This window comes from Marmota monax, unplaced genomic scaffold (genome assembly GCF_021218885.2).
Source record: "Marmota monax isolate L192 unplaced genomic scaffold, Marmota_monax_Labrador192_F-V1.1 WCK01_AAM20220418_F8-fsc00158, whole genome shotgun sequence".
NCBI classification, from domain to species: Eukaryota; Metazoa; Chordata; class Mammalia; order Rodentia; family Sciuridae; genus Marmota; species Marmota monax.
The window spans coordinates 543999-569859 of NW_026694092.1; the positions used below are offsets into that span (position 1 = coordinate 543999).

Genomic DNA, 25861 nt, shown 5'->3' on the forward strand with positions numbered 1-25861 from the left:
ATGAAACTGAGGCCTAGGAAATCCAGTTCAGTCAGTCAAGAGCATGGCACTCTATAGAAGTAGAACTTGAATTTAGTTTACCAGATTCTACTTTTGCATTTTTTTCTATTATTATTTTGTTTGCTTATTTGTATTAGTCAACTTTCCATTACTACAATGCCTGAAATAATTAAATTGTAAAGATAGAAGAGTTATTTTGCCTCATGTTTTTGGAAGTTCTAGTCTAAAATCAAGAGACCCCATTGTTTTGGGCTTCTGATAAGGGTAGCACATCACAGCAGTAGTATGGGAAGGAACAAAGTGTTTATCTCATGGTTTAGAAATGAAAGAGAAAAAGGAAGAGACAGTGTCCCACTATCCCCTCCAAGGGTACACCCCCATTGACCTAAGACCTCTCACTTATCCTCATCCATTAAAGTTCCACTACTTTCCAGTAATGCCACGCTGGGCACCAAGACTTTAACACATGGAATTTTGAAGGTATATTCAACATCAAAACGATAGCAGTTTACTTCCCTGTTCTTTTGTTAATGCAATAGAAAAATGCTATCTTCATGGGGAAAAAGGACTAATACAATTGATGTTCTAGAAGGTTGGATCTATATAGGAAAAGTTATTATTATATTTTTAAAAGGAATTTCACATGAAAATATTTTTTCAGAGAAACATAACTTGCTTTCATTCCCCTTTTTCTAATCCATTGAGGAAGGATGGAAATAGGAAAGACAGTAGAATGAATCAGACATCACTTTCTTATGTTCATATATGAATACAACATGAGTGAAAATCCACATCGTATACAACACCAAGAATTGTGTTCTAATTAGAACCAGTTATACTCTATGTATGTATAGCATCTCATGTATTTCTAAAAAGATCAAATAAAAAATTTTTAAAAGAAACATGTTTTACCATTTGCCTTTTTAAAAAGTCTAGGATTAAATTGCTTTAGGTTATTTTCAGTTAAATGTATCATAAAGATGAGAATGTTCCTTTATTTTATTTCTAAGTATAGTGGCATGTTTTTCCATTAAGAGAAACATTTTTAAATTACCAAATTACTGGATTTTTATCATATTTTCAAAGGTACATTTTTACATTATTTCTATATTTCTACTAATACAATTTTGTATCATAGATACTAAAGCAGGTTCAAAAGACTTTTATTAACCCCACATGTAAGCCCATACATAGTGTTTTTCTACTAGTTTTCCCTTTTTTTCCAACAAACAAATCTCTCCTCACCTTAGATAGCCCCTCTTGGGATCATATCTTTCATGGACTGGTTCAATACATAGGGTCCAGCCAGGACATATTCTTCACTTTGAAATTTACCTTCTTACACTTTAAAGATGCATGTGGGACTTAAACTCTATGTTCTATATTTTGTCTTTAATTTGTTCTTGAACCACTTACTTTTGTCTATTGTTTAATACTATCTTTATTGAGGGATGTGAGGTCATAGACTACTGATGAGAAACTTGGGTAACTTGGTATATTTCCAAGTTATTCTCAAATCGTACCCTCAGGCAACTTTCTATGCTGCTAAGGCAGGCAGGACAATTCCTTATTTATTTATTTATTTATTTATTTACTTACTTACTTACTTGCTTATTTTTAAATCAGTCTCCTCCCCAGGCACCTTCATTGGCAAACGTTATTCCTAATTGGCAAAACAAAAAAGAACAAATCCTTACTTCTTCCAAAGAAGACAAGAGTATATTAGGAAATATAAACTAGCAGATGACCAGAGGGGCTATCATTATTCTCTGGAAACTGCTGCCGAAGTTCAGAATCACTTGCATAATACATTAGAACCTGGCTCACACTGTTTGTACTTCCAGACTAGGCCCAGATCATTTTCAGTTATAAACTTGGTTGTGTGCCATTAAGTCATAGTAGATCTTCATGGGACTGCTGAGAGCTCCCTTTGCATTGACAATGACAGAACTGCTCATTTATTAGTGGTCTTGTATGTCTTTGGATGCCTGCCTCTCACCAATCCCAATACCTCTTTTCTGTGAAAAATCTTCCCCACTACTTTCACCTTTTTCAAAGAGATCACATGCACTACATAAACTGATAGAGTCCTTCCTACAACTGCATGATTCTACGTTTTTATCTTCATGCTTACATTTTGGATACATTTATTGCCCCAGCTATTATTCCTTTGTAACTTTGAATTTTATCTTATATCAATTTTAACAGCCATCTCTAATTTATCTTGTTTATCAGTGAAGTTACATTTTCTGCATTATAATTGTTCGTTCTGCATAAGACACTTTCCCAATAACCATAAGCTTGATCTGCCTGAATTGTTGCTTTTTATCTCATTATTCCTTGTTCAAAAACCAAATCCTGCCTGGCATGGTGGCACATGCCTGTAATTACAGTGACTCCAGAGGCTGAGGTAGGAGGATCACATGTTTAAGGCCATCATCTGAAATTTAGCAAGGCCCTAAGCAGCTTAGTGAGCCCTGTGCCATAAAAAATAAACAGGGCTGTGGATGTAGCTCAGTAGTAAAGCATCCCTGGGTTCAATCCTCAGTACCAAACAAATCAAATCAAATCCCTCATCTTGGCATCCAGAACCTCCACAATGTGACCCGAAACTCACTCTTCTCCCACTGCTTATCCCTTCTAACCTTATGCATGATATAAATTGTTCTCCTTTCCTGAACAAACTCTGTGCTTCTTTATATCCTTGCTCCATGGTACTCTGCCATGGTGCTCTGCTTTTCTGATAGAATGTACCTTCTCCATTACCAGTCACAACCTATTTAAAGTCCAAGAATTATTTTTTTCCAATACTGGTTACTGAACCCATGTCTGGTGAATGCTAGGCAAGTACTCTGCCACTGAGCTGCATCCCCAGCCCTTCTGTTAAAACAATTTATTTTGAGACAGAGTCTTGCTAAGTTGCCCAGGCTGGCCTTGAAATTGTGACCCTCCTATCTCAGCTTCTTGAGGAGCCAAAATTACAGGTGCCAATCATTGTTTATGCCACATTTCATGTGCCATTTACTCCTGTAGACTTTTACTTGAAAATTTCTTGTCATCTTTTACTTCAGCATCTTTGTGATGTGAGGTCAGTGTTCTGATTAGAGTATATCATCTTTAACACTTAGGTAAAGCTCTTCTAAGTCAGAATACTATTTTGTTCTCTGTATCTATGTTTCAGTGTCATTGTCCATCAAAAGCATGCTAAAAATGTCTTAAATAATCCAATATTGGTATATTACACCTATTCTTTCTTTGTATTTTTTGTCTGTATATCCTCTAATTTATGTTTCTCTTCTTTGGAACTAGGCCACTGACATCTGTGATCCAAATCCAATCCTGATGCTCATGCTTTGTGTCTATATGTATGAAAGGCTCCCTACATATCTCCCCAAGAAGGTGGTGCCATTTCATTGTACTCTCTATGACACTGTAATAAGACAGGTAAGGATATCTGTGGGGCCACAAGACATATGGCATTAAACACTTAAGTAAGGTTTTGGATGTTTCTTTCCCAAAACAAAATTTATTACAGTTAACTATTATTTCCCATTTTCTAAATCTGTTTATATTTCTTTATATCATCTTCATATTTCTTTATAGCACTTAATCACTTTCATTTATCAAATATTATTAATATTGGGTTATGGATGTTTTCAGTGGTTAAGTGAATGCTTAGCATGCACCAGGCCATTTTTTTGATCCCCAGCACCATAAAAAGAGAAAGTTAATACTAACACTAGCTAATACATAAGCATAAACATTAATTATGATGTTTGTATACTAAGTTTTTTTGTTACTGTGCCCAAAATACCTTATAACAACTTAGAGAAGAAAAAGGTTATTTGGGTTTATGGTTTCAGAGGTTCAGTCCATGGTCGGTCAACTCTTGTTCAGGACCTGAAGTGAGAGAGAACCTCATGGTGGAAGGGCATGTTGGAGGAAAGCTGCTCAGCTCATGGCACCAGGAAACAAAGAGAAAGGAAGGAGCCATGGACTGATATAGTCCAAGCAATGCATCCTGTGAGCTACTTCCTTTAGCCATACCACACTTGTCTACAGTTACCACCCAGTTGTCCCTCTCTGGCGATTACTGCATTGCCTAACACATGAGCTTTTCAGGGGACACCTCATATCCAAACAATAACAATGTTAAAAATTAAAAACATATTTAAATGAAAAAATGATTTATTTCCTCATTTATCTCTTTACTAGAAGTAATCTTCAGACCTTAAGATTATGTATTAAATATAAAGAGGTAGCTTTTGCTTTTCACACATATCAGGTAAGTTTTTCAAGAAACAAAACAAAAATTAAATATAAATGCAATGTAAAACTTAAATTACAACATGCTTTGCTTTTGTCTTTAATTTAAGAAAATCAGTGACTTGGAAATCATTGAGACTCTTTGATGTATTTTGCTCTTATGAATCAACCCCATAAATGGTAGTGCCTAAGTCAGAGAACATCATTATTATCAACCCTATCAACCCTCCCAAATATAGACAAAACTTATCAAATGGCTTCTCAAATTGAAAAAAAAAATATCTCTATGCCTATGTGTCAGTAAGAGAAACATAAATGATGGAACTAGTAAAAAAAATATAGTGGTCATTGAAAAAAAGCAACAAAGTATAGTGATTTTCTGAGAATTTTCAAAAGCAATTGAACTTTTCTTCTTTTTTTTGAATAAATTTCACACTGAGATCACTGGAACAGTCTTACATCAGATGAATCTAATACCTTTGTTTCATATATCTAATATGACAAAAGGAGAATAAGTGGCTTCCTTAAGATCTAAGCAATGGCTATGAAAGTTCCAAGACTGTAAGCCAGTAATAGTCCATAAAGAATCCGCTATTATTTTCATCATTTTCCAAAAAGAAAATGGAAATGAGCTCTCTGAGACTTCAAAATCACTTGTTCCATTAATGAATACTTGAAATAGAGACATATATACATGCATATAGTGTGCATAAATATGTACATACATAAAAAATACTACACTAGAATGGTCTTTCCATCATTAGAAATAATATCTTTAATTGTTAAGTAACATGAAATCCCAATATTCTTGGAGGCAGAGGGAAGGGACGAATTCTCGAGCATCAACACTCTTGTTCTAGTAGTTACCAAAATTCTCATTGAATGGGAAATTATGTAATTTAATCTTTCACCAAATCTCTACCATATTCCTGATGATCCACTATAACTACACATACTGTTACTTTTCTGTTTTTCAAATATCTGAGACCACAGCTCCTGGGGACTACTTATGTTTTAGTCACCTTTGCCTCACTCTAATTTTCACGGTCATCACTTTAACCAAGGCTTCTCCCTCTTTTGGTCAGTAATTTTCATGATATCCTGGCATCTTGGTAAAAAAATATTCATGACAATAGTTAAAACAATAAGGCAGAATTTATTTAGTACTGTCGCAATAGGTATAGGGACTGCAATGCAATTTTGCAGTAGGAGAGAGAGAGAGATTGAACTCAACTCTGAATATAAGAAGATTAAGTAAGAATTTATGGCCAAGAAAGGAATGGAGAGTTATTAAGAGGAAACATTAGGGTCAAAGAAAAATTCTGGGTAATCCAACCTAACAAAATTCTTGCTGCAGGAAGGCCAGGATGATCAGAAGACACCTACTTGGGACATGGTGGAGGATGAAGAATTTGGTCCAATATGAAGGATGATTAGATATTAAAGGAAGAGGATTCTGACTAAACTAACTTAGCAAGATTCTGCTAGAATCGAACTATCATCAGGCTTGGTGGCACATGTATATAATCCCAGCAATAAATGAGATTAAGGAAAGAGGATCATAAGTTCGAAGTCATCCTCAGCAACTTAATGAGACCCTGACTCAAAATAAAAAATAAAAAGGTCTGGGGATGTAGCTCAATGGGAGTGTGCCCCTTTTCAGCCCCCAGTGACAGATAGATAGATGGATAGATAGATAGATAGATAGATAATAGGACTCTTAAGGACATGCCCAAAGATAGAACCTAGTGAAACAGCTCAAAGGAGCCTGGCTAGAATTTCATCAAGGACTAAAAAATCTTTGTCAATTTATTTTCTTTCCGTTTTTATAATACTTTTAGTTGTATATGGCAGTACCTTTATTTTATTTATTTATATTTATGTGGTGCTGAGGATCTAACCCAGTGCTTCATACATGCTAGGCAAGTGCTCTACCACTGAACTACAACCCCAAACCCTTTGTCAATTCTTAATATATTTGTTTCTTTGTTCATTTATTTTTTGAATCCCCAATATATTCTACATAAACACTTTGTGGACTGACATTATTCAAAAAATATTCTCACTAATAACAATCACTAATGATTGTCTGATACTTTGTACCTGACTGGTTTAGGAAGAGACAGCCAATGCTAACTAAACTATTGCTTCTAGACAAGGCCATGATCATTTCCAGACTGAAGCTATGTTTTTAAACTTACATCCTTATAATACTTTATGAATTGAGCAGTCAGATTATCCTTTTTTAAAATTATAATAGGCAAGTTCTCTGTTTAAAATACTCCAATTATTTCCCTTTGCAATAACAGTTAAATATAGATTGTTAATTTTCGTCTTGAACTTCTTGATGATCAACTGATTTTTCCATGTGTCATTTCCTTTGTTGAAAGATCCTTACTGCCAACTTCAGATAAACTATATGGATGAATAGATGGATGGATGAATGGATTGATAGATACATATATACATAGTTACATAGAGGTGCTGTATTTAAACACAAAGTCTGCCTTACCCCAGTTAGTGTGCAATACGTATTTCCACCATTAGAATGTATAACCTTCTGGTTAAAATAAGAGATGATATAGTTGTATGGTTTTTAAATTTATTATCTTATTTATACCCTATTCTACTTCTATATAGATTGTATTGAAAAATTCAAGCATGAAAAACTTAGTGTATAATGCAACAATTGTTGGAAGAGATGCTGCTGACTTCTCTCTTGCCCAAGCAGGGAATGTTGTGACTATTTCTCCAAAGTAAGTGTTTTGTTTGTTTGTTTGTTTTAATTTATTGAGCATATCAACTCCAGTCATTTAATATTTGTTGTTATTTTAAAAATGTGACTTGGATTTTTTAATTAATATATATAAAGTAAAATAACATCACTGAGAGATAAAATATTCATGTTTTTGAGGTTCCTCACTAATTTTGTAAAAATAATTCCAACAACATAAAACAGCTGTTCTTATACATGCATTTAATTTTATTTTGCATGTGTATGAGTCATAGAGATAATATTATAAGTTGTTTATTTATGTACACAGTTCTGTTTCCTGTTGGAAGCTAGAAGTAGTATATACCAAAATTACATAATTATAGATATATAACCTTTGTAGGCTATATGACACTTACAATAATTTTGTTACAAAAACAATATGTGGTTATTATAGAAAATTTAGAAACTATGAAAGAACAGGAACAAAATTCAACCTTAAAGAAGCTCCAATGTTGCCATTCTTCTCTATCCCCATTATTTTGAGTAATTCAGTCTCTTTCACAGTTCTATGCCTGAACTTTGTCCTCATGGCAGTTCTCTGTGGTGGCCTCATCTCTGTGGTGGCTGTGTGCCTGGATCATGTATTCATGATTATCCAAAGCTGCAGTCTTGCTCCTGTGGTTTTACTGGATGGGGTCTTGGGGAGACTCTGCTACCACATCTCTGCTCTGCATTGCCTTAGTTGGGGCTCTCTATAGTGGTCCTACATCATGGAAGTTCTGTGTCTGAGTCCCAAGGCTCTCCAGGGCACCATTTGAGATGTAGGTGGAGACATGTACTTTTTGTGGTACAGGTAGCTCCTGAACTCTGTGCCTATGGAGATGATACCACATGAAGATACTTAAGATTTATGGCCTATTCCCTCCACAAGGGCAGCCACCACATACCAGATAAGACCTTGGCTCGCTGAAGAGCTATATATTGGGGCAGCAAAGTATCATGACACTGAAATGTGGAGAGCAGAGCCTAGAAATATTGCTGGGCAGCAAGCACCAAGGTCCCATGGAAGTCCTTGTGTGCACCACTCCCCCTATTGTTACATCCTCTAGGACCTGGAAATCTGGGCTTATGATGGAAGAGGCAGCACTGATGGTCTCTGAAATGTTTCAGAGTCAGTTTTCCCTTTATGTTAAGAATAGCATCTGGCTTCCATAAACATGGCTGATCCATACTAATTTTCTTGTTAAACAAATTGCTCTGCCACATCTTTGTTCTCTCTTCAAATATATTTTATCCTTCCATTCAATATAGATAAGCTGATAGTTTTCTAAAATTTTGAGATCTACTTTCTCTTTACTTAAAAATTTCATCTTTAAGTTATTTCCGTCTCCTTGAATTTTACCATAAGCATTTAAGAGAAGTCACACTTTTAACATTTTTCTTAGAACGTTCTTTAGCTAAATATCCTATTTCATTACTCCCAATTTCTGTCTTCAACACTAAGATACAAGCATATTAAGCCAAGTTCTTTGCAAATTTTTTAAAGGATCTCCTTCCACTGTTCAATAATGTGCTTCTTATTTTCATATAAAAACTCATCAAAATGTCCTTTTTTGGTTCATATTTCCTCCTATATTCTGTCCATATTCTCTCAGATAATCTCTAAGAAGGCTAGAGCTTTCCCTCCAGCTTTCTTCTTCTGAGCCTTTATCAGAATCACCCTATATAGTTTATGCTGAGCATGCACCTCAAAATTTTTATAGCTCCACTTTCAGTTCCAAAGCCACTTCCATATTTTTAGATATTTGTTACACAAACATCTCTACATCTTATCACCAATTTTCCATCTTAGCGCATTTGGGATGTTATGATGAAATACTGTAAATTGGGTAGATTACAACCAGAAATTTATTTCTCACAGTTCTGACGTCTGATATGTTGAAGGACAAGATGCCCTCAGATTCAGTATCTGGCAAGGACCCAAGTTCTACTTCAAACATAGTCCCTTTTGCCTTCCTGTGCCTTTATTATGGTAGAAGAAGCCACTTATATGAGGGTATTAATTTAATTCATGAGATCTCTGTTCCATGTTGTATTTACCTCCAAAAGTTTCCCTATCCTAATATCATTACATTGGTGATTTAAGTTTTTGACATAAGAATTCAGCCCATAGAAATCTGTATATTGTTTTTCCAAGAGATGGTTTGTGAAAATATATCCTCAGCTGAACCTAAAAGTCTCCCATGAACTTTTCATGAGTGCTTTCTTTTTTCTCCTTTTTCATTATTGCATTATTTATGATGCTTCTTGAAGCTTTTAATATTTGGAAAGTATACATTAATTGAGCATGTGTACATGTATATTTACTCACACATGTAGTAATTTGTGCCTGTAGCATAGTGATCATATTGTACATATACATATATCTTCTCATTTTCACCTAATTTTAATTTTTTTCTCAAAATTTAACTTGCACATGCTTTAATATTTTAAATATGCATAAGAGTTTGAAATAAGCAAACTCCAGCCTCCTGAGATCCTGTCCCTGAGGCACTTACTTTTATTTTTTTCAGTTATGCATAATTTTAGTTTTTCAAATGGTCACCTCCATAAATGTAAGTAATTCATATATCTTTGTGACTATTTTGTTAATTCAACTTGATCTAGCTCACTTATTTCCTTATATTACTTTCTCCCAATATCATTAATTTTATCTTTTATTCGTTACTTTTCCTACAATAAAATATATTTTATTCCTATTTCTTTTTTCCCTTGGTGCTGGACATTGAACTCAGGGCTTCACACATGGTAAATATATGTTCTACCACTAAGCTACATTCATAACCTCCCTATTTCTTATACTATTAATATATACACAATATATTTTGACACCATCATTTTAACTGAAAAAATAGTAAATGCTAAAGAAGTACATAAAATCTTTGAAGTCCCTTTTCTTCTAGTATAATACTTATTTTAACTGATTGTTTTTGGACCTACTGGAGCAATGTGATTCTTGAACATTATTTCTCCTTAGATGGAAAATAAGATATTTTTCTTTAATAATTTACTCGCTTCATCCTTATGAACTCACCTTTATGAAAACTTCTAAGAAAAAGTATAGATAGGTAAATTTCCCAAGATTTTTCACTTCTGAGAATGTCCTTATATTATTCCTATGCTTGATTTATATTTTGCTCAGGATATTATCTAAGTTGTAATTATTTTTCCTTATAACTCAAAATAAATCTCCACTGCCCTGCATCATTCATTATTTGTTATGAGAAATTCTGCTATGCATCTGTTCTTCCCTACTCTGGAAGTTTTTAGGATCTTCCATCATAATCTGGTATTATTCTAGAATGTATTAATGGGGGGTGTCTTATTATTCACTGTGCTGAATAAACAGTAAATGCTTTAATTGTGAAGTTGTTTTCATAAGCCCTGGAATATTCTCTTAAATTATTTACTTGATAACTTTCTTTCCTGAGATTTTGCAACCTTTATTTGTCTTATATTGAACCTGATAGTTGGATCCTCTATAGACCTATATTATTACTTCAACTTTTGATCTCATTGATTTCTCCTCTTTTTATCAACAAGTCTCTTTTCCAATTTTTTCATACACACACACACACACGCACTTTGATATTCTTTGCATAGCCTTATTTTATAGTACCTGTTCTTAAATTGGTAGTACAGTATCTTCTTAAATATCTCTTACTTTTAAGTTCTTGTTATTAGCCAAATTATCTCTATGTTCTCAGAGGTCATTTGCATTTTTTAACCTTGGTCTAAGTCTTTCCTGTTGAAGGATTTATTCTAATATTTGATAAGACTTGGTTATCCATTTATATGTAATAACATGGTAATATAAAAAGTAAATTATGATTCTACATATGCTTGGGTTTGTCAATTGGTAGGCTTCATTTTAGGGTTAAAAATATTCTGCTTTTATGCTCAATTAATTGTTTGGCATTCTATGATGGCACTAGAGAGATTGAGGTTGTCTGAACCCCATCCTGCCCATTATGCAATAATGGCTTCCTCCAACTAGATGCCTTTTTAAATTCCTTTATTATAATTTTGATGAGATTTCTTTTAGGAAAAGAGATTATGAATCTGGTTTTCAAACTTGATTGTGTTTAGAACTTCTCCCATGTCATTTAAAAATTAAATGCTGGGTTTCAGTCCTGACATTTAAAGGCTCTTGTGATTCAGCCTCATTTGGAAAATGTGGATCAGAATATTTACCCACAGTGTTGTCAGTAATAAACATAATTATGCAAGGAAAACACCCTGGCACTATAACTGGAACTTATAGGAAGCAGCCAGTAAATTTCCCCTCTTCCCCAATTTGAAGTACTGGTTGAAAATATATCAATGTTACAAATTTTTACAATCTAGCAGAATGTCAGAAAAGCAAATATACAATGAAAGTGTGATTTGATAATTGTTTTATTTGTGATATGTGTATCGACCTAGAGGAAAAAAGGAGAACAAGGCAAATGAGTACTTAGAGGGAAACCCAAAAAGAGTTCCTAGAAGAGTTAATGCTCGATTCTGAATGTATATGGAAAACAATTATTCATTTGTCTAAATGCATTTTATTTTATAGGATTGAATATTGTTATTTGGTAGTTTTTAAAGTATATTGTTAGCTAGAATAAATTTCATAGTATTTGGTTTTTACAAATAAGACTCAGAAAATATTGTTTTCTTAAACAAAAAATGCATAGCTTTGTAATTACAAAAGATTATATAATTATCTGTACCACATTTCATCTTAGATTTTGTCTCAAATAACTTGTCTTTCTGCCAGCTATGGATTGAAATTCCCAGAGATGTAATTTATATACAAAAGATTAAAAGCTATATTATCATATAAACAAACATTTATTTCTGCATATAATTTGATGACTAGGTGTAGCTCTAACCACAGAATGACTATAAAAAAATGAAAGCACAATTTTAGAAAACTATTTTGTTTCTTTTTTTCTTTTTTTATTCTCATTGAGCCATATGCACACTGACATTGATGTGTTTTATATATATATATATTCTTAATCTCTCTCCAAAGTCAATTTGAAGTAGCTTGCAAGGTACATGTAATATTAAGGAGTTGTTTTTTAAAAAAAATGAGGAGAGACAATTAGAGCAAAAAGCAAATAAACATTATGAAAATTAAGATGAAGCCTACAATTATGATACACTGACTGGGGACCTGGAACCCTTACTTGAACTTTACTACATATTTGATTCTGATATCTCTAACAAATTTGGGAAGGGATCTTGGTCATTTCGATTCTTCTATATGACTAAAAATTTTTTAAAAGGATTACACATATTCAAGAGAAGCCCAAATCTCTCTGGTCCTGAAACAAGCCATTTATCTCATTAAAAGGGTACTCTATTATGAAATGTGTTTCACTGGACTTAAGTATATGTCCATCAGATCATTCATTATGTTATTTTTTTGAATATTTTTTTGGTTATTTTTGAACCCCCCCTTTTTAAAAAATAAATTTCCATAAGGATCCAATACATTACCAGGTCCTATTAAGTTTACCAATTTTATTTTAAAATTAGCATCTTCTCTTCTTCTACACCTCTTCCACCCTAATTTAATGCTTCGACCATTTTTATGTAGACTGCCATGACAGACTCCTAAAGGGCTTCTTTGCAAGCCATTCTATATATTAGAATGGCAAATATTTTAATGTAAATTTAATTATGATACTCTTTGCTTAAAATATTCTCATAGCTTCCCATCTTCCCATCATAGATCTAGTATATCATCAGAGTCCAAGGAATACTTTTACTTTTATATGGTACTAAGTATTGGAATCCAGGGCCTCTTGAACACTAGGCAAGTACTGTACCATTGAGCTACATCCCTAGTCCTTTTAAAAAAACAATTCTGAGGCAGGGTCTCATTAAGTTCTCCAAACTGTCCTTGAATTTGTGGTCATTCAGCCTTGGCCTCTCAAGTAATTGGGAATACTTTCATTTTTATGAAATTTTATGGTTTTCATGACTTGCTCTTAGCTAAAACTTGTATCACTAATCTCCTCATTCCTTATGCTTTAGTGCTACTGGTCTTTGATTAGTTCTTCCAATATATTGTAATTCTACCTTCTTTCCTCCTCTCTTCAATATACCTAATTCAATCTCATTTAAAAAAATTTATTTATGTATTCTAATTTGCAAATGCCATGATTTTAATCTCAATTTTAAAAATTATTTCATTTTATTTATTCTAATTTGCTATATATGATAGAATGCAATTCAATTCATATTATACAAACAGAGCATAATTTTTCATATCTCTGGTTGTACACAAAGTAGAGTCACACCATTCATGTTTTCATATATGTACTTAGGGTAAAGATGTCCATCTCATTTCACCATCTTTCCTACCCCCATGCCCCCTCCCTTCCCTTCCCTCCCCTTTTCCCTATCTAAAGTTTGTCTGTTCCTCCCATGCTCCCCCTCATCCGCCTTATGAATCAGCATCCTTATATCAGAGAAGACATTCGGCATTTGTTTTTTTGGGGATTGGCTTACTTAACTTAGCATTATATTCTCCAACTCCACCCATTTACCTGTAAATGCCATGATATATATATATATATATATATATATATATATATATATATATATATATATATATATATATATATATATAAAATCACTTTTTCTTTATCCATTCATCTACTGAAGGTTATCTAGGTTGGATCCACAATTTAGCTATTGTGAATTGTGCTGCTATAAACATTGATATGGCTGTGTCCCTGTAGTATGCTGATTTTGATTTCTTTGGGTATAAACCAAGGAGTGGGATAGCTGAGTCAAATTCCCAGTTTTCCAAGGAATCTCCATACAGCTTTCCAGATTGGTTGCACCAATTTGCAGTCCCACCAGCAATGTAAGAGTGTGCCCTTTTCCCCACATCCTTGTCAACACTTATTGTTGTTTGTATTTGCTTTTTTAAAAATACTTTTAAATTTATTTTTTCTTCTAATTTGTCATATATGACAGTAGAATGCATTACATTCATAATACATATATAGAACATATTTTTTCATATCTCTGGTTGTATACAAAGTATAATCACACCACTCGTGTCTTCACACATGTACTTAGGGTAATGATGTGCATCTCATTCCACCATCTTTTGTACTCCCATGCCCCCTCTCTTCCCCTCCCACCCCTTTGTCCTATCTGGAGATCATTTAATCCTCCCATGCTCTCCCTCCCAACCCCACTGTGAATCAGCCTCCTTATATCAGAGAAAACATTCAGCATTTGGTTTTTTGGGATTGGCTAACTTCACTTAGCATTATATTTTTCCAATCCATCTATTTATCTGCAAATGCCATGATTTTATTCTATTTTATTGCTGAGTAATATTCCATTGTGTATATATACCACATTTTTTTCCATTCATCTACTGGAGGGCATCTAGGTTGGTTCCACAGTTTAGCTATTGTGAATTGTGCTGCTATAAATATTGATGTGGCTGTGTCCCTGTAGTATGCTGTTTTTAAGTTCTTCAGATATAAATGAGGAATGGGCTAACTGGGTCAAATGGTGATTCCATTCACAGTTTTGCAAGGAATATCCATACTGCTTTCCAGATTGGCTGCACCAATTTGCAGTACCATCAGCAATTATGGGTGTGCCTTTTTCCCCACATCCTCGCCAACACTTATTGTTGTTTGTATTCTTAATAGCTGTCATTCTGACTGGAATGAGATGAAATCTTATAGTAGTTTTGATTTGCATTTCTCTAATTGCTAGAGATGTTGAACATTTTTCATATATTTGTTGATTGATTGTACATCATCTTCTGAGGAGTGTCTTTTCAGTTCCTTGGCCCATTTGTTGATTGGATTATTTGTTTCTTTGGTGTTAAGATTTTTGAGTTCTTTAAGATTTTTGAGTTCTTTATATATCCTAGAGATTAGTGCTGTATCTGATGTGCATGTGGTAAAGATTTGCTCTCATTCTGTAGGTTCTCTATTTACTTTTGCTGAGAAGAAGCTTTTGCGTTTGAATCCATCCCATTTATTGATTCTTGACTTTAATTCTTGCTCTATAGGAGTCTTATTAAGGAAGTTGGGACCTAATCCAACATGATGGAGATTTGGGCCTACTTTTTCTTCTACTAGGTGCAGGGTCTCTGGTTTAATTCCTAGGTCTTTGATCCACTTTGAGTTGAGTTTTGTGCATGGTGACAGATAGGAGTTTAATTTCATTTTTTTGCATATGAATTTCCAGTTTTTCCAGCACCATTTGTTGAAGAAGATATGTTTTCTCCAATATATGTTTTTGGAGCCATTGTCTAATGTAAGATGCTTATATTTATGTGAGTTTTTCTCTGTGCCTTCTATTCTGTACCATTGGTCTACCAGTCTATTTTGGTGCCAATACCATGCTGGTTTTGTTATTGTAGCTCTATAATTTAAGAAGTAGTATGGTTTAAGGTCTTTTACACTGATGCCACCTGCTTCACTCTTCTTGCAAAGGATTGCTTTAGCTACTCTGGGTGTCTCATTTTTCCAGATGAATTTCATGACTGCTTTTTCTATTTCTATGAGGAATGTTATTGGGATTTTTGTCAATCTCATTTTTCTTATCTCACCTTACATATTACTTCTTCTGACCCTACAGGCTGTATCTCACTCACCACTGCATACTGTTATACCACTTTGTGGCACATCTGTGATTCGTAACTTTCAAATTTATTTTGTGATGTGGCAATATCGTCCATATACTCTATAATGTATCATCCAGGAAATCAGGAATAGTATGTTTGTTTTCTAACTACTAAATTCCATAAAATCTAAAACAATGCCTGAAACATTATAAATTATAATTATCAATCAAGGGAGTCAATTATTGAATGAATGGCTTTATCTAATTGTGATTTTTAGAATATCTACAAAATTCCTAAATCACTCACAGGAATCCTAACATGAAATTTGAGCCTGCACATACCCAGAAAAAATTTCAATATTAAATGTTCTTTGTTCTCAGTTAAGTTCAAGCCCATGAGTCCTTTTACATAAAAGTAAGGAGATTGGTGAGGACGCATATCTGAATAAAAGTCCCCCTTACTGCTGTTAGATGTGAGTTGTAATTTTCCCTGCAAAATCAATTTTAGAACATTTCTATTGATTTTGAAACTTACTCTTTCAAAAAAAAAAAAAAAAACATGCTCTTTGCTGCTCCCCATTCTCACCCATTCAATAGCAATTGCACAAGTTTATAGAGAAGTTGGTACATGTTGAGAGCCACAGCCGAAGGGGCCCCAGCAAACTTCCAGCTGCCAGCAAACTTCCAGCTGCCGGCTGATGATTGGCTCACAGCGGCCCCAGCAACATCTAGCTGATTGGCTCCTCTGCGGTGATGCTCATTGGGCTGTTTCCCTGCCCTTTCAGACCACTGAGCTGCTCACTGGGGGACTTTTTTGGCTCCGCCCACGTGACCCAGCCAATCGGCCTCAAGAGCAGGAGGATTGTGGGAGGTGGAGAGAAGCTTGTGTGGGAGAGAGAGGCTTGTGGAAAGCCGGTGGTGGCAGTTGGGGCTCTGAGGGTTTTTCCTGAGAGGCTGTTTTGTTTGGTGTGTGTGGTTCTAAAAATAAAGTTAGTTTCTTTTGACAAGTGGCTCCTGATTGTGCCCAGCCAGACTGCGGCAGGTACAAGGTTTAACACTAAGGGAAATCTATTCCCCACTCCATTCTACAATAAGTATACTGTAAGAGAAGATAATAGGTGGTAGTTTGTAAAAGGAATGACTGTCATCTGATGTATAATGCTAACCATGCTAAAAGCTACAGTAAAATCAATGGTAAAATTTCCCCAAGATTTATCACCCACAGCTGTGTCAAGGGGAAGCCAGCCTGAAAGATTGAGCCAGTAAGGGAACAGTGATTTCATTCTTGATTCAGGGAGTTCATTGTTTATATAAATAGCAAATATAAGACTATTCAAAGGTGCCCAGTCTTTCATGTCCTCTGTGTAGAGTAACACCTAGATAAAAGGGGTCTGATGACTGCATCAAGGACGGTAAATCACCCTGTTGGTGAGAACCCACTTTATGGTGCCATTAAGCATTTTCCTAGCCTGTAACTGTAAAGAGAGTGATGTAGCAGACCTCACTACCTCATCAGAATCCAGGAGGCAATGAGAAACTGACTGGTGACAATTTGTTTGGGGAGTTAGGGAGGCAATTGAGAAATGTTCTGACAGCAGCTCCTCATGAGCCTCCACACTATTACATTGTGGCAAGTTCATGGGGCTTTCTCCTAAGTCTTATGTCAGCTGCAGTTAGCCACACATATGTGTCTCCAATGTGGAGGCATGCAAGTTTGCTAGAGTGCCATGCTATAGTAATTTTCCTACAAATTGATAAATAGAAATTTCTCCAAATTTTTAGACTCTTTGCATTATGCCATATTTTATACTACAGAGGTAAAGATTAAGGGGAATTGGCATATTTTCTTTATTCTTTCTTTAAATTGAATATTCCTCTGAAACATGTGAATTTGAACTTCAAATTTTATTTGCAACCATGGCTTTAGGTATTTTTTAAATTGTTTTTTTTTCTCCACGTAAACAAAACCAAATGACATGACTATGAATTTGGCTAAACATTAGCAAACAATGTACTAAGAATTTTGTACAAAAATGCATAGATGATTTCCTGTGGAGCACTGTTACAAAATCTAATATTTGGCATATTATACATACATTTGGGAGGTAAATTTAGATTTTAGAGGCTGTATCAAGACTTCAACAGCCTCTATATCTTTTGTAAAAGTAAATATATTTAGAGTCTAGGGGTGTAAGCACATGTTCTACACTGAATAAAATACTTCTTGCCTTTTTCAATAAACTATTTTCTTTTATTAATTATAGAAACCAAATTAATATCACTCTGAAATTTACCAGTCGCTTCCTCCATCCTGCTGAAGCTTCACTGCTCTTAATTTCTAAACCTAAGTGTGGAATAGGAGGTGTTACAATGACTTTTGCTCTAAAAGGTGAAGTCCTTGATTTTAAAGCAATTGTAAGTAAATTTTACTTATTTTTGTATATCCTTGCTTCTGTTTCCCAACCCTGGCATGTCATGACCATAGATGTTCTTCCATGTTTTATTTCTATGTAGCTCTTGATCCTTGAGATCTTCCTTTTGCTCTGAAGACTTGTGATTTAAGTTAAAGCAGCTCTGGGCCTGTGTTTATGGGATTTTTTAGACTAAGGGTGGAGAGTTTATGCATCAAAAATAGATTCTTATTTTCTCTGACAGGAACATTATTAATTTGTCTGGACTGTCTTGTGGAAAAAATCCATTGTAAAAGTTAATGCTAATGCTGGCATTTATTGAAAGGTGATGATGTTCTTAACAGAGTTCAAAGTGTTTATACCTGAAAGGATGGGGGAGAATGATTTTTACATTTTTATAAAATGGCTGTGACATTGTTAATGATTGCCTTTCTTAACCATTATCTTATTTTCTACCATGGGTATATGGTAAAGAACAAGCAAATTTATTATTGCCAGATTGTCCTATGGATGACAAAGAATTTGGGGGATGCAAAATAAGATTGGGAAAAAGACACTCACTCTAGGAGGCTCAATTAGTGGCAAGTTGTGTGTGGAGAACAAGAAGTTGCTCACATGGACAGACAGGCTCATTAGACAGTGATGCCCAGAACAGGAAGTGGGCATTTGTCACCAAGATATATGTTCTTGTCTTCTGATTTCCTTTTAAATAATGAATGCTTAATACTTTCCAACTCTCCCACATAAATTCTCTGAAACAGCATAATGCTCTGCCATATGTGGTTAAAGACATGGCTAGTTTTAGCCTGTCATTAATGTTACCTCAGGGGAGAAAAGCTGACACTTGAAGGTCCTGAAACTCTGGTTACTTCCCCATCTGTTCACTATGGTCTTAGAAAACTTAGAAGTAAATTAGATAATAATATAGAAATGAAATAGGTCAATAACATAATCAGCTTAAAAATGAAAATTTCCAGAAAATTCTACTTTATGAAATTCCCTTGGATAATTTGAAGTTTTTATTTTGTATATGTGCTTTTATTACAATATAAATATAAGTGTTTCCACCACATTATAAATGCAGACATGTCATACTCACATATAGTCTTATACACAAATATTTATCCCCACATGCACATCCACAGCACAGCTGTCTCTGCCTTATGGAGCCATATATATAAATGTGTGTATGTGTGTGTGTGTGTGTGTGTGTGTGTGTGTGACTGATTATTTGAAAATAGAAACCATGTCCAGTCATTAACAAACCAATTTTAAAGAGATCAATTTGAGAAACACTGCTTTGACAAATGGTTTAATTTTAGCATAGTACTATGGATCATTATTGAGATTAAATATATTTTTATCCTTTCCACCCAGATTTTAGCAGTATAATATTTATGGGATAAGGGGAATTTAATAAATTAGCGTCAGTTTAATATTTAAATGGACAATTTGTAGATTTTAACTTCATATTATATATAATTAAGGATTTTTTGATATTATCATATAGTATGCTTTATTTCATTTTACTTTAGGAAATTCTGAAATGCAAAACTCCATGTTATCAATGGAAGGAAGTTATTATAAATGTGAAAAACCCCTTCCCGACTGCTGGAGACTTTAGGTAAGTTATTGGTGGGTGTAAATTTATTGCAATTAGCTATTTTCACTCTTAAAAGGACTATCTAGTATTCTTTACCTTTTTTACACGAACCATTTTGAAAAGAAATTAAATAATTAAATGTGTTTATATTCCTATAAACTTATAAGCATCATCATATAAAATAGAACAAATAATGAAAATAAATAATTTTTTTCTTGAACTGGTACTTGATCATACAAGTTTAAAAATTTTGTCTATAAGCTTTCTGTTTATTCGGATTTGGTGTTCTTTTAATTTTTTAAAATTTTTGAATTAATAGACACTTTGTATCTAATTCTATTGCATCTGCTAATATCCAAAACTGAAATATTGATTACATTAAAAATATATTTTTGCTTGAAGCATCAGGATTAATTTATACTGTACATTCAATGTGCATGTGTCTGTTTTGAGTTTTAATGATAACAACAAAAATTTGCAATGAAAAGAAAATTCTTTACTATTATTTAAAGACACAATAAAAACATTACTACCGGGGCTGGGATTGTGGCTCAGAGGTAGAGTGCTCACCTAACATGCCTGAGGCACTGGGTTCAATCCTCAGCACCACATAAAGATATTGTGTCCATCTATAACTAAAAAATAAATATTTAAAAAAACAAAACAAAACAAAACATTACTACTTAAAAGTTTACATGTTGTGGGAGAATATGAAAAATGATATGCCTCATGTACTGATTAAATTAGGGACTCATTATTCCAGACATATACACAAATATATATACATACTTATATTTAACATTTGATAATTTTCCATTTCTCTAATCATTGTCTGTCAAGCCTTTTTGGTATTTTATTATTAATAAGATCAGTCATTGTTGACAAAACAAAATTTGTTATGTAGAAAAAGTTACTGGTATGTTTATGGTTTTCATGTGCATATAAGGGAGAATATTATAGACTGAAATTTTATGAAAGTGTTATGTTGGAGTGTAAAGAATATAAAAAGTGAATATGTGGTGTTAATCCAGTATTAAAATATGCCCTTAATTGAACCAAATGGATGCAGTCCTTCAGAAAAAAAAAATAAACAGGATAAAGCATATTTCATCTTTCATTCTAGTGTTAAATTTGAATTTTCCAGAAATAAGAAGAATAAAAGAAACATATTTCACAAAAAACTGATGATATTTTAATATGTCTTTATGGTTTCTCTTAGGTTAAATTAAAATGACTGTGAGAGGTGTGTGGTTTGGTTCAGAGCAGAAAAATTAATATTATTTTTACTCCATCCTTCCTTGAATGAATATGCTCTCAAACTTAGACAACTGTGAAATAAACTGAAACATTTAAAAGCAATCAAAAATCAAAAATAGCCATGTATTATGTGCAAAATATAATAATTAAAGAAAATAAATAAGAAAGAAATTTAATGCCAATTAATTATAGAGACTATTTTAGAGTTATAACCAGTATAACAAGTGATCTTTTTCAAGTTATAGTAAAAAATGATCATTTTTTAGTTATATTAAATTTTAGTTATACTAAAAAAATGAAATTTAATAATTAAAAAATATTAAAATCTCATATTTAACATACTTTAAAATGAAATATCTCCATATGCATTCCCCAAAATTATAGTTAGCACAATGACTGAATTCGATCAATTTTCATTGTACGTTATTGTTATTTTTAACCTTTAATGCAGTCTAGCATAGATTTAACAGAGATAGGGTTAGTTGGCTAGGTTGCTGACTCCGTGACTGTCTACAAGATTGGAGGTTTTAAAATTTTTCTTTCACAAAACACCACTATTTAATACTCCATAATACTTTCAAAAGCATGATTAAGATTCGTTTTGTCAGTATCTTGTTGAGGATTTTGTCTTCATATTATGACATTTAGCAGTGATTTTTTCCCTTTTCTTGTGATGTCTCTGTTTTTCACATAATTAATACTACCCTTAGAGAATGAATTGGGAAATGTTCCTTTGTATTCTATTTTTTGGAAGAGTTTGTGAAGATTGGTATTAATTGTTTTAATGTTTGGTAGAATTCACAACTGAAGCCCTTTGATTCTGGGCTCTGCTTTGTGGGAAGTTTATTTCATTACTGATTTCTTCTGTTTCTTATGAGCCTATTCAGAATTCCTATTTCTTGTTGAATAAGGTTTTGTACTTTGCTTCATTCTAGGAATTTGTATATTTTTTTAAGTTATGTAACTCATTGGCATGGAGGTTTTCATAGTATTCTGTTATAATCTTTTTATTATTTGTCAAATAAATATGGTTTCCCTTATTCCATCATTCATTTTACTAATTTGATTCTTCTTTCATTCTTGATCAATCTATATAAATTTAAACTTGTTATCTTATTGATCTTTTCAAAGAAACCCCTGATTTCCTTGGTGTTGTATATTATTTTTCTATTTCCTATTTCATTTCCTCACTAACATTTATTTTTTTTTCTGTTATTACTTATTTTCTTCTGTCTGATTTGGGTTTAGACTTTTTGTTATTTTCCTAGTTTCTTAATGTAAAAAGTTAGCGTTATTATTTTAAATCTTTCTTCTTTATTCATATGTGCATTTGTATCTATATATTTTACTCTGGACACTGCTTGAACAACATCTCACTTTTTATGTATTTTGAGTTTAATTTTGCTAATCTAAAGGTGCTTTCTAATTTTACTTTTGACTTATTCCGAACTTACTATTTTTTGAGGGTAGGTTCTTTAATTTTCCCATATTTGTGAATTTCCAAATTTCTTTCTGTATTGATTTTTAATTTTATTTCATTTTAGCCAGAGAACATATTTTGTATTTCTTCAATCACTTCAATTTGATCAAGGATTATCTCATGGCCTACCATTAGATTTGTAACATAGAATGTTCACAAGAGCAGTATTGTTTATTTAAAAATTATATATATATATATATATATATATATATATATATATATATATATATCTTTAGTTGTTGATGGACCTTCATTTTATTCATTTATTTATATGCAGTGCTAAGAATCGAACCCAGTGCTTCACACATGCTAGGCAAGCGCTCTACCACTGAGCCACAACCCTAGCCCCATTTTCTACTGTTTTTGAGTGATACTCTAGAAGTATCTGTTCATTCTGGTTGGTTGGTTTATAGTATTTTCTAAGCTCTATATTTCCTTGTAATCCTTCTGCCTAAATATTTCCTTCATTATTGAAAGTGAGATATTTAAATATATATTATTATTGACTATTTTTCCATATATGCCAGTTTTTGCTTTCTGTACTTTGGTATTCTGTAGCCAGGTATGTATATATTTATAATTGTTTTAGCTTCATAGTTGACCCTTTAGATATTACAAATGGTCTCACTTCATATATAATTACATTTTTTTAAAAATGTTATCATGTTTTATATTAGTATAAGCACTCCAGCATTTTTATAATTACTATGTGCTATATATTTTTTTCTAACCTTACTATTTTTGATTTATTTATATCCTGAATCTAAGTATGTCTCCTATAGCCAGCATGCATTTTTGGTTCTTAGGGTTTTGTTTGTTTGTTTAACTAGATTTATTAAATTATAATTCATATACAAAAAAATTTAACATATTTCATGTGTACAATTTGATGAGTGATGAGTGACACATACCCATGACACTGTCACCACAGTCAAAATAGTAAAGATAACCAATATGTCCCAAAATTTCCTCTTAACTCTTAGGTTTGTTTGCTTCCTTGCTTTTTGTGTAGTAAAAACACTTAATATGATATCTATCTTTCTAACAAATTTTGAGGTGTACAATATCATATTGTTAACTATAGGAACCATGTTGTAATAGCAGATTTTAAAACCTAGTTCCTCTAATATAACTGAAACTTTATACCCATTCAACAATGCTTTCCCATTTCCCTAAACCCCCAGTCCCAGGCAACTACTATGATATATCTGCTTTTCTGAGTTCAACTATTATATATACTTCATATATGTGAAATCATGCAGTATTTGTGATTTTCCTACTGGCTTATTACATTTAGCCTAACATTCTCCAGATTCATCCATGTTGATGAAAATGGCAAAACTTTTTAAAAGTCATGTGTTTGTGTTGCTTAATTCATTCACATTTTTTTGCTATTATTGATGTAGTGGATTTACTTTTGCCAGTTTTCATTTGGCTTTCTGTATATTTTATCTTTCTTTTTTACTCCATTGTGCCATAAATTCTTTCTTTTACATTAGTGAATATTTTCTAATGTAGTATTTTAATTTTTAAATGATATATTAAATATATTGTGGATTTGTTTCCCTAGTGATTACTGTAGGTATTACCATAGACTTCTTAACATATCATAATCAGCTTCCAATTAATAGTAACTCAATTCCCCTGGTATCTCTGGTATCTCTTTCTGTGTGTCCAAATTTCTTCCTCTTTAAGTCAGACTAGTCAGATCAGATCAGCATCCACCTTAGCCTCATTTTGAATTAATCATTTATATAAAGGCTCTATTTCCAAATACATCCACATTCTTTAAGTCAGACTAGTCAGATCAGATCAGCATCCACTTAGCCTCATTTTGAATTAATCATTTATATAAAGGCTCTATTTCCAAATACATCCACATTCTAAGGTAGTAGGAATTAGGGCTTCAATATATGAAATTTGAGGAGATATAATTAAGCCTATAACTGACAATATTCATATATTTATAGTTTTTATTTATATTAGCTTTCTTATTTATCATTTCTGGTTTGTTTGTTTGTTTGTTTGTTTGTTTGTTTGTTTTCTGATCCAGCTTTGTTCTTAACCCACTTTACTTTTTGGACATTTTTTCTTTTCCTTTCTCCTGCCTTTCTTTTATGAAATTCCATTACCCCACGTATTGTTCTTATTGTATATCTCTCCCATCTGTGTGTGAAATTCTGTTTATTTTCTGCATTTTTGTCTCTGTTCTTCTGATTTTATAATCCATCAATCTTTAAGTTTATTAATTATTTTTTTTCTGCCAGTTCAAATCTACTGTTGAATCTGCCAGTGAATTTCCCATATCAATTATTGTGGTTTCTAACTCCATAATTTCTATTTGATTATTTTTGATAGTGTCAGTCTTTATTGGTATTTTCTACTTGGCACTACATTGTCATCACATCTTCCTTTACTTCTTTTATCATACTTTCCTTTAGTCCTTTGAAGATATTTGTAATGACTGTTTTGAATTTGTTCTCTGTTAAATCCAATGTTTTTCTCATTCGAACAGCAGTTTCTGTTGCTTGCTTCTTTTTCTATTTCTTTGCATATTTCATAATTTTTTTAAGGAATTTGGGTATTTTAGAAAATATATTGTATCAAATTTGGGTATTAGTTCTGTCTCCCCAAGGCTGTTAATATATATTCTACATTTTCACTGACTGGCTGGGTTATTTTAGTGATGCATATCTCTTCCTGCCCAAACGTTAAACTCCATTAATTCCAATGCCCAAGGGGAACATAAATTGCTCTTCAGACTAATCCAATCAAATTCATGCTTTTTTGAATTAATATTTCTCTAAATCAGTGTTTGAGTTTATTATAACTCTAAAGGGGCTCCTCCTAGCTCTCTCTTTCCACAGTTTTCTCCTACAGGCCTACAATTAAGCTGGTATTTTTATTGAGTCTATCTTCTCCCAATTGTCTTTCATCATAACCCACCTGTCTTAAAAGCATGCTTTGGCTTGAACTTCTAATCACTTTCTTGAGAATGAAATGGGCACCTTGGGGAGGAGATTAGGAGTTATCTGCTTTAAAGCTTGCTTCTTTCCTGGGGTAAAATATCCGATCCTAGCTTGGAACTAGCATTTTACAAGCTGAGATAAGGGCAGTTGAGGCGGGGGAGGGGGGGGGTGTCTCATTATTATGAGCAGTGCCACAACTGTGGTTAAAACCTCTGTTCCCTGAGTGGAGCCTGAGTGTAAGATGGGAGACCCTTATCTCCTCAGCTGCACTTGCCCAGAACCTGGCTTCAGCAACATGTAATGGGGGAAGTATAAGAAATTTTGAAGTCCTAACTCTCCCAGAAAGATAGTTCTTCAAATGGAAGCCTGGGGAGGAGGGAGCCCTGTGTCCTTGGCAGTAGTGGTCTTACCAAACTGGGAAGGAGGGAGAACGGTTTCTTAATTCAAATACCAGAGATTACAGGTTTAGGTTTTCTTTGCCGAAGGAGGTAAGTCAAT

At 33.2% G+C, this 25861-nt stretch overlaps 1 protein-coding gene across 5 annotated transcripts in view; it reads left to right on the plus strand.

Moving 5' to 3' along the window:
- Positions 1–25861, plus strand: part of Cfap47 (cilia and flagella associated protein 47) — a 424450-nt gene that overhangs the window by 196232 nt on the left and 202357 nt on the right. For 4 of the 5 annotated variants that reach the window (XM_058585745.1, XM_046465022.2, XM_058585744.1 and 1 more), the window contains 4 exons: positions 3310–3444; positions 6907–7022; positions 17908–18058; positions 19590–19678. In XM_058585745.1, coding sequence (XP_058441728.1) covers positions 3310–3444; positions 6907–7022; positions 17908–18058; positions 19590–19678 — 491 coding nt within the window. Of the gene's footprint in view, positions 1–3309; positions 3445–6906; positions 7023–17907; positions 18059–19589; positions 19679–25861 lie in introns of those variants that run through there. The other variant, XM_058585747.1, reaches the window with a different exon arrangement.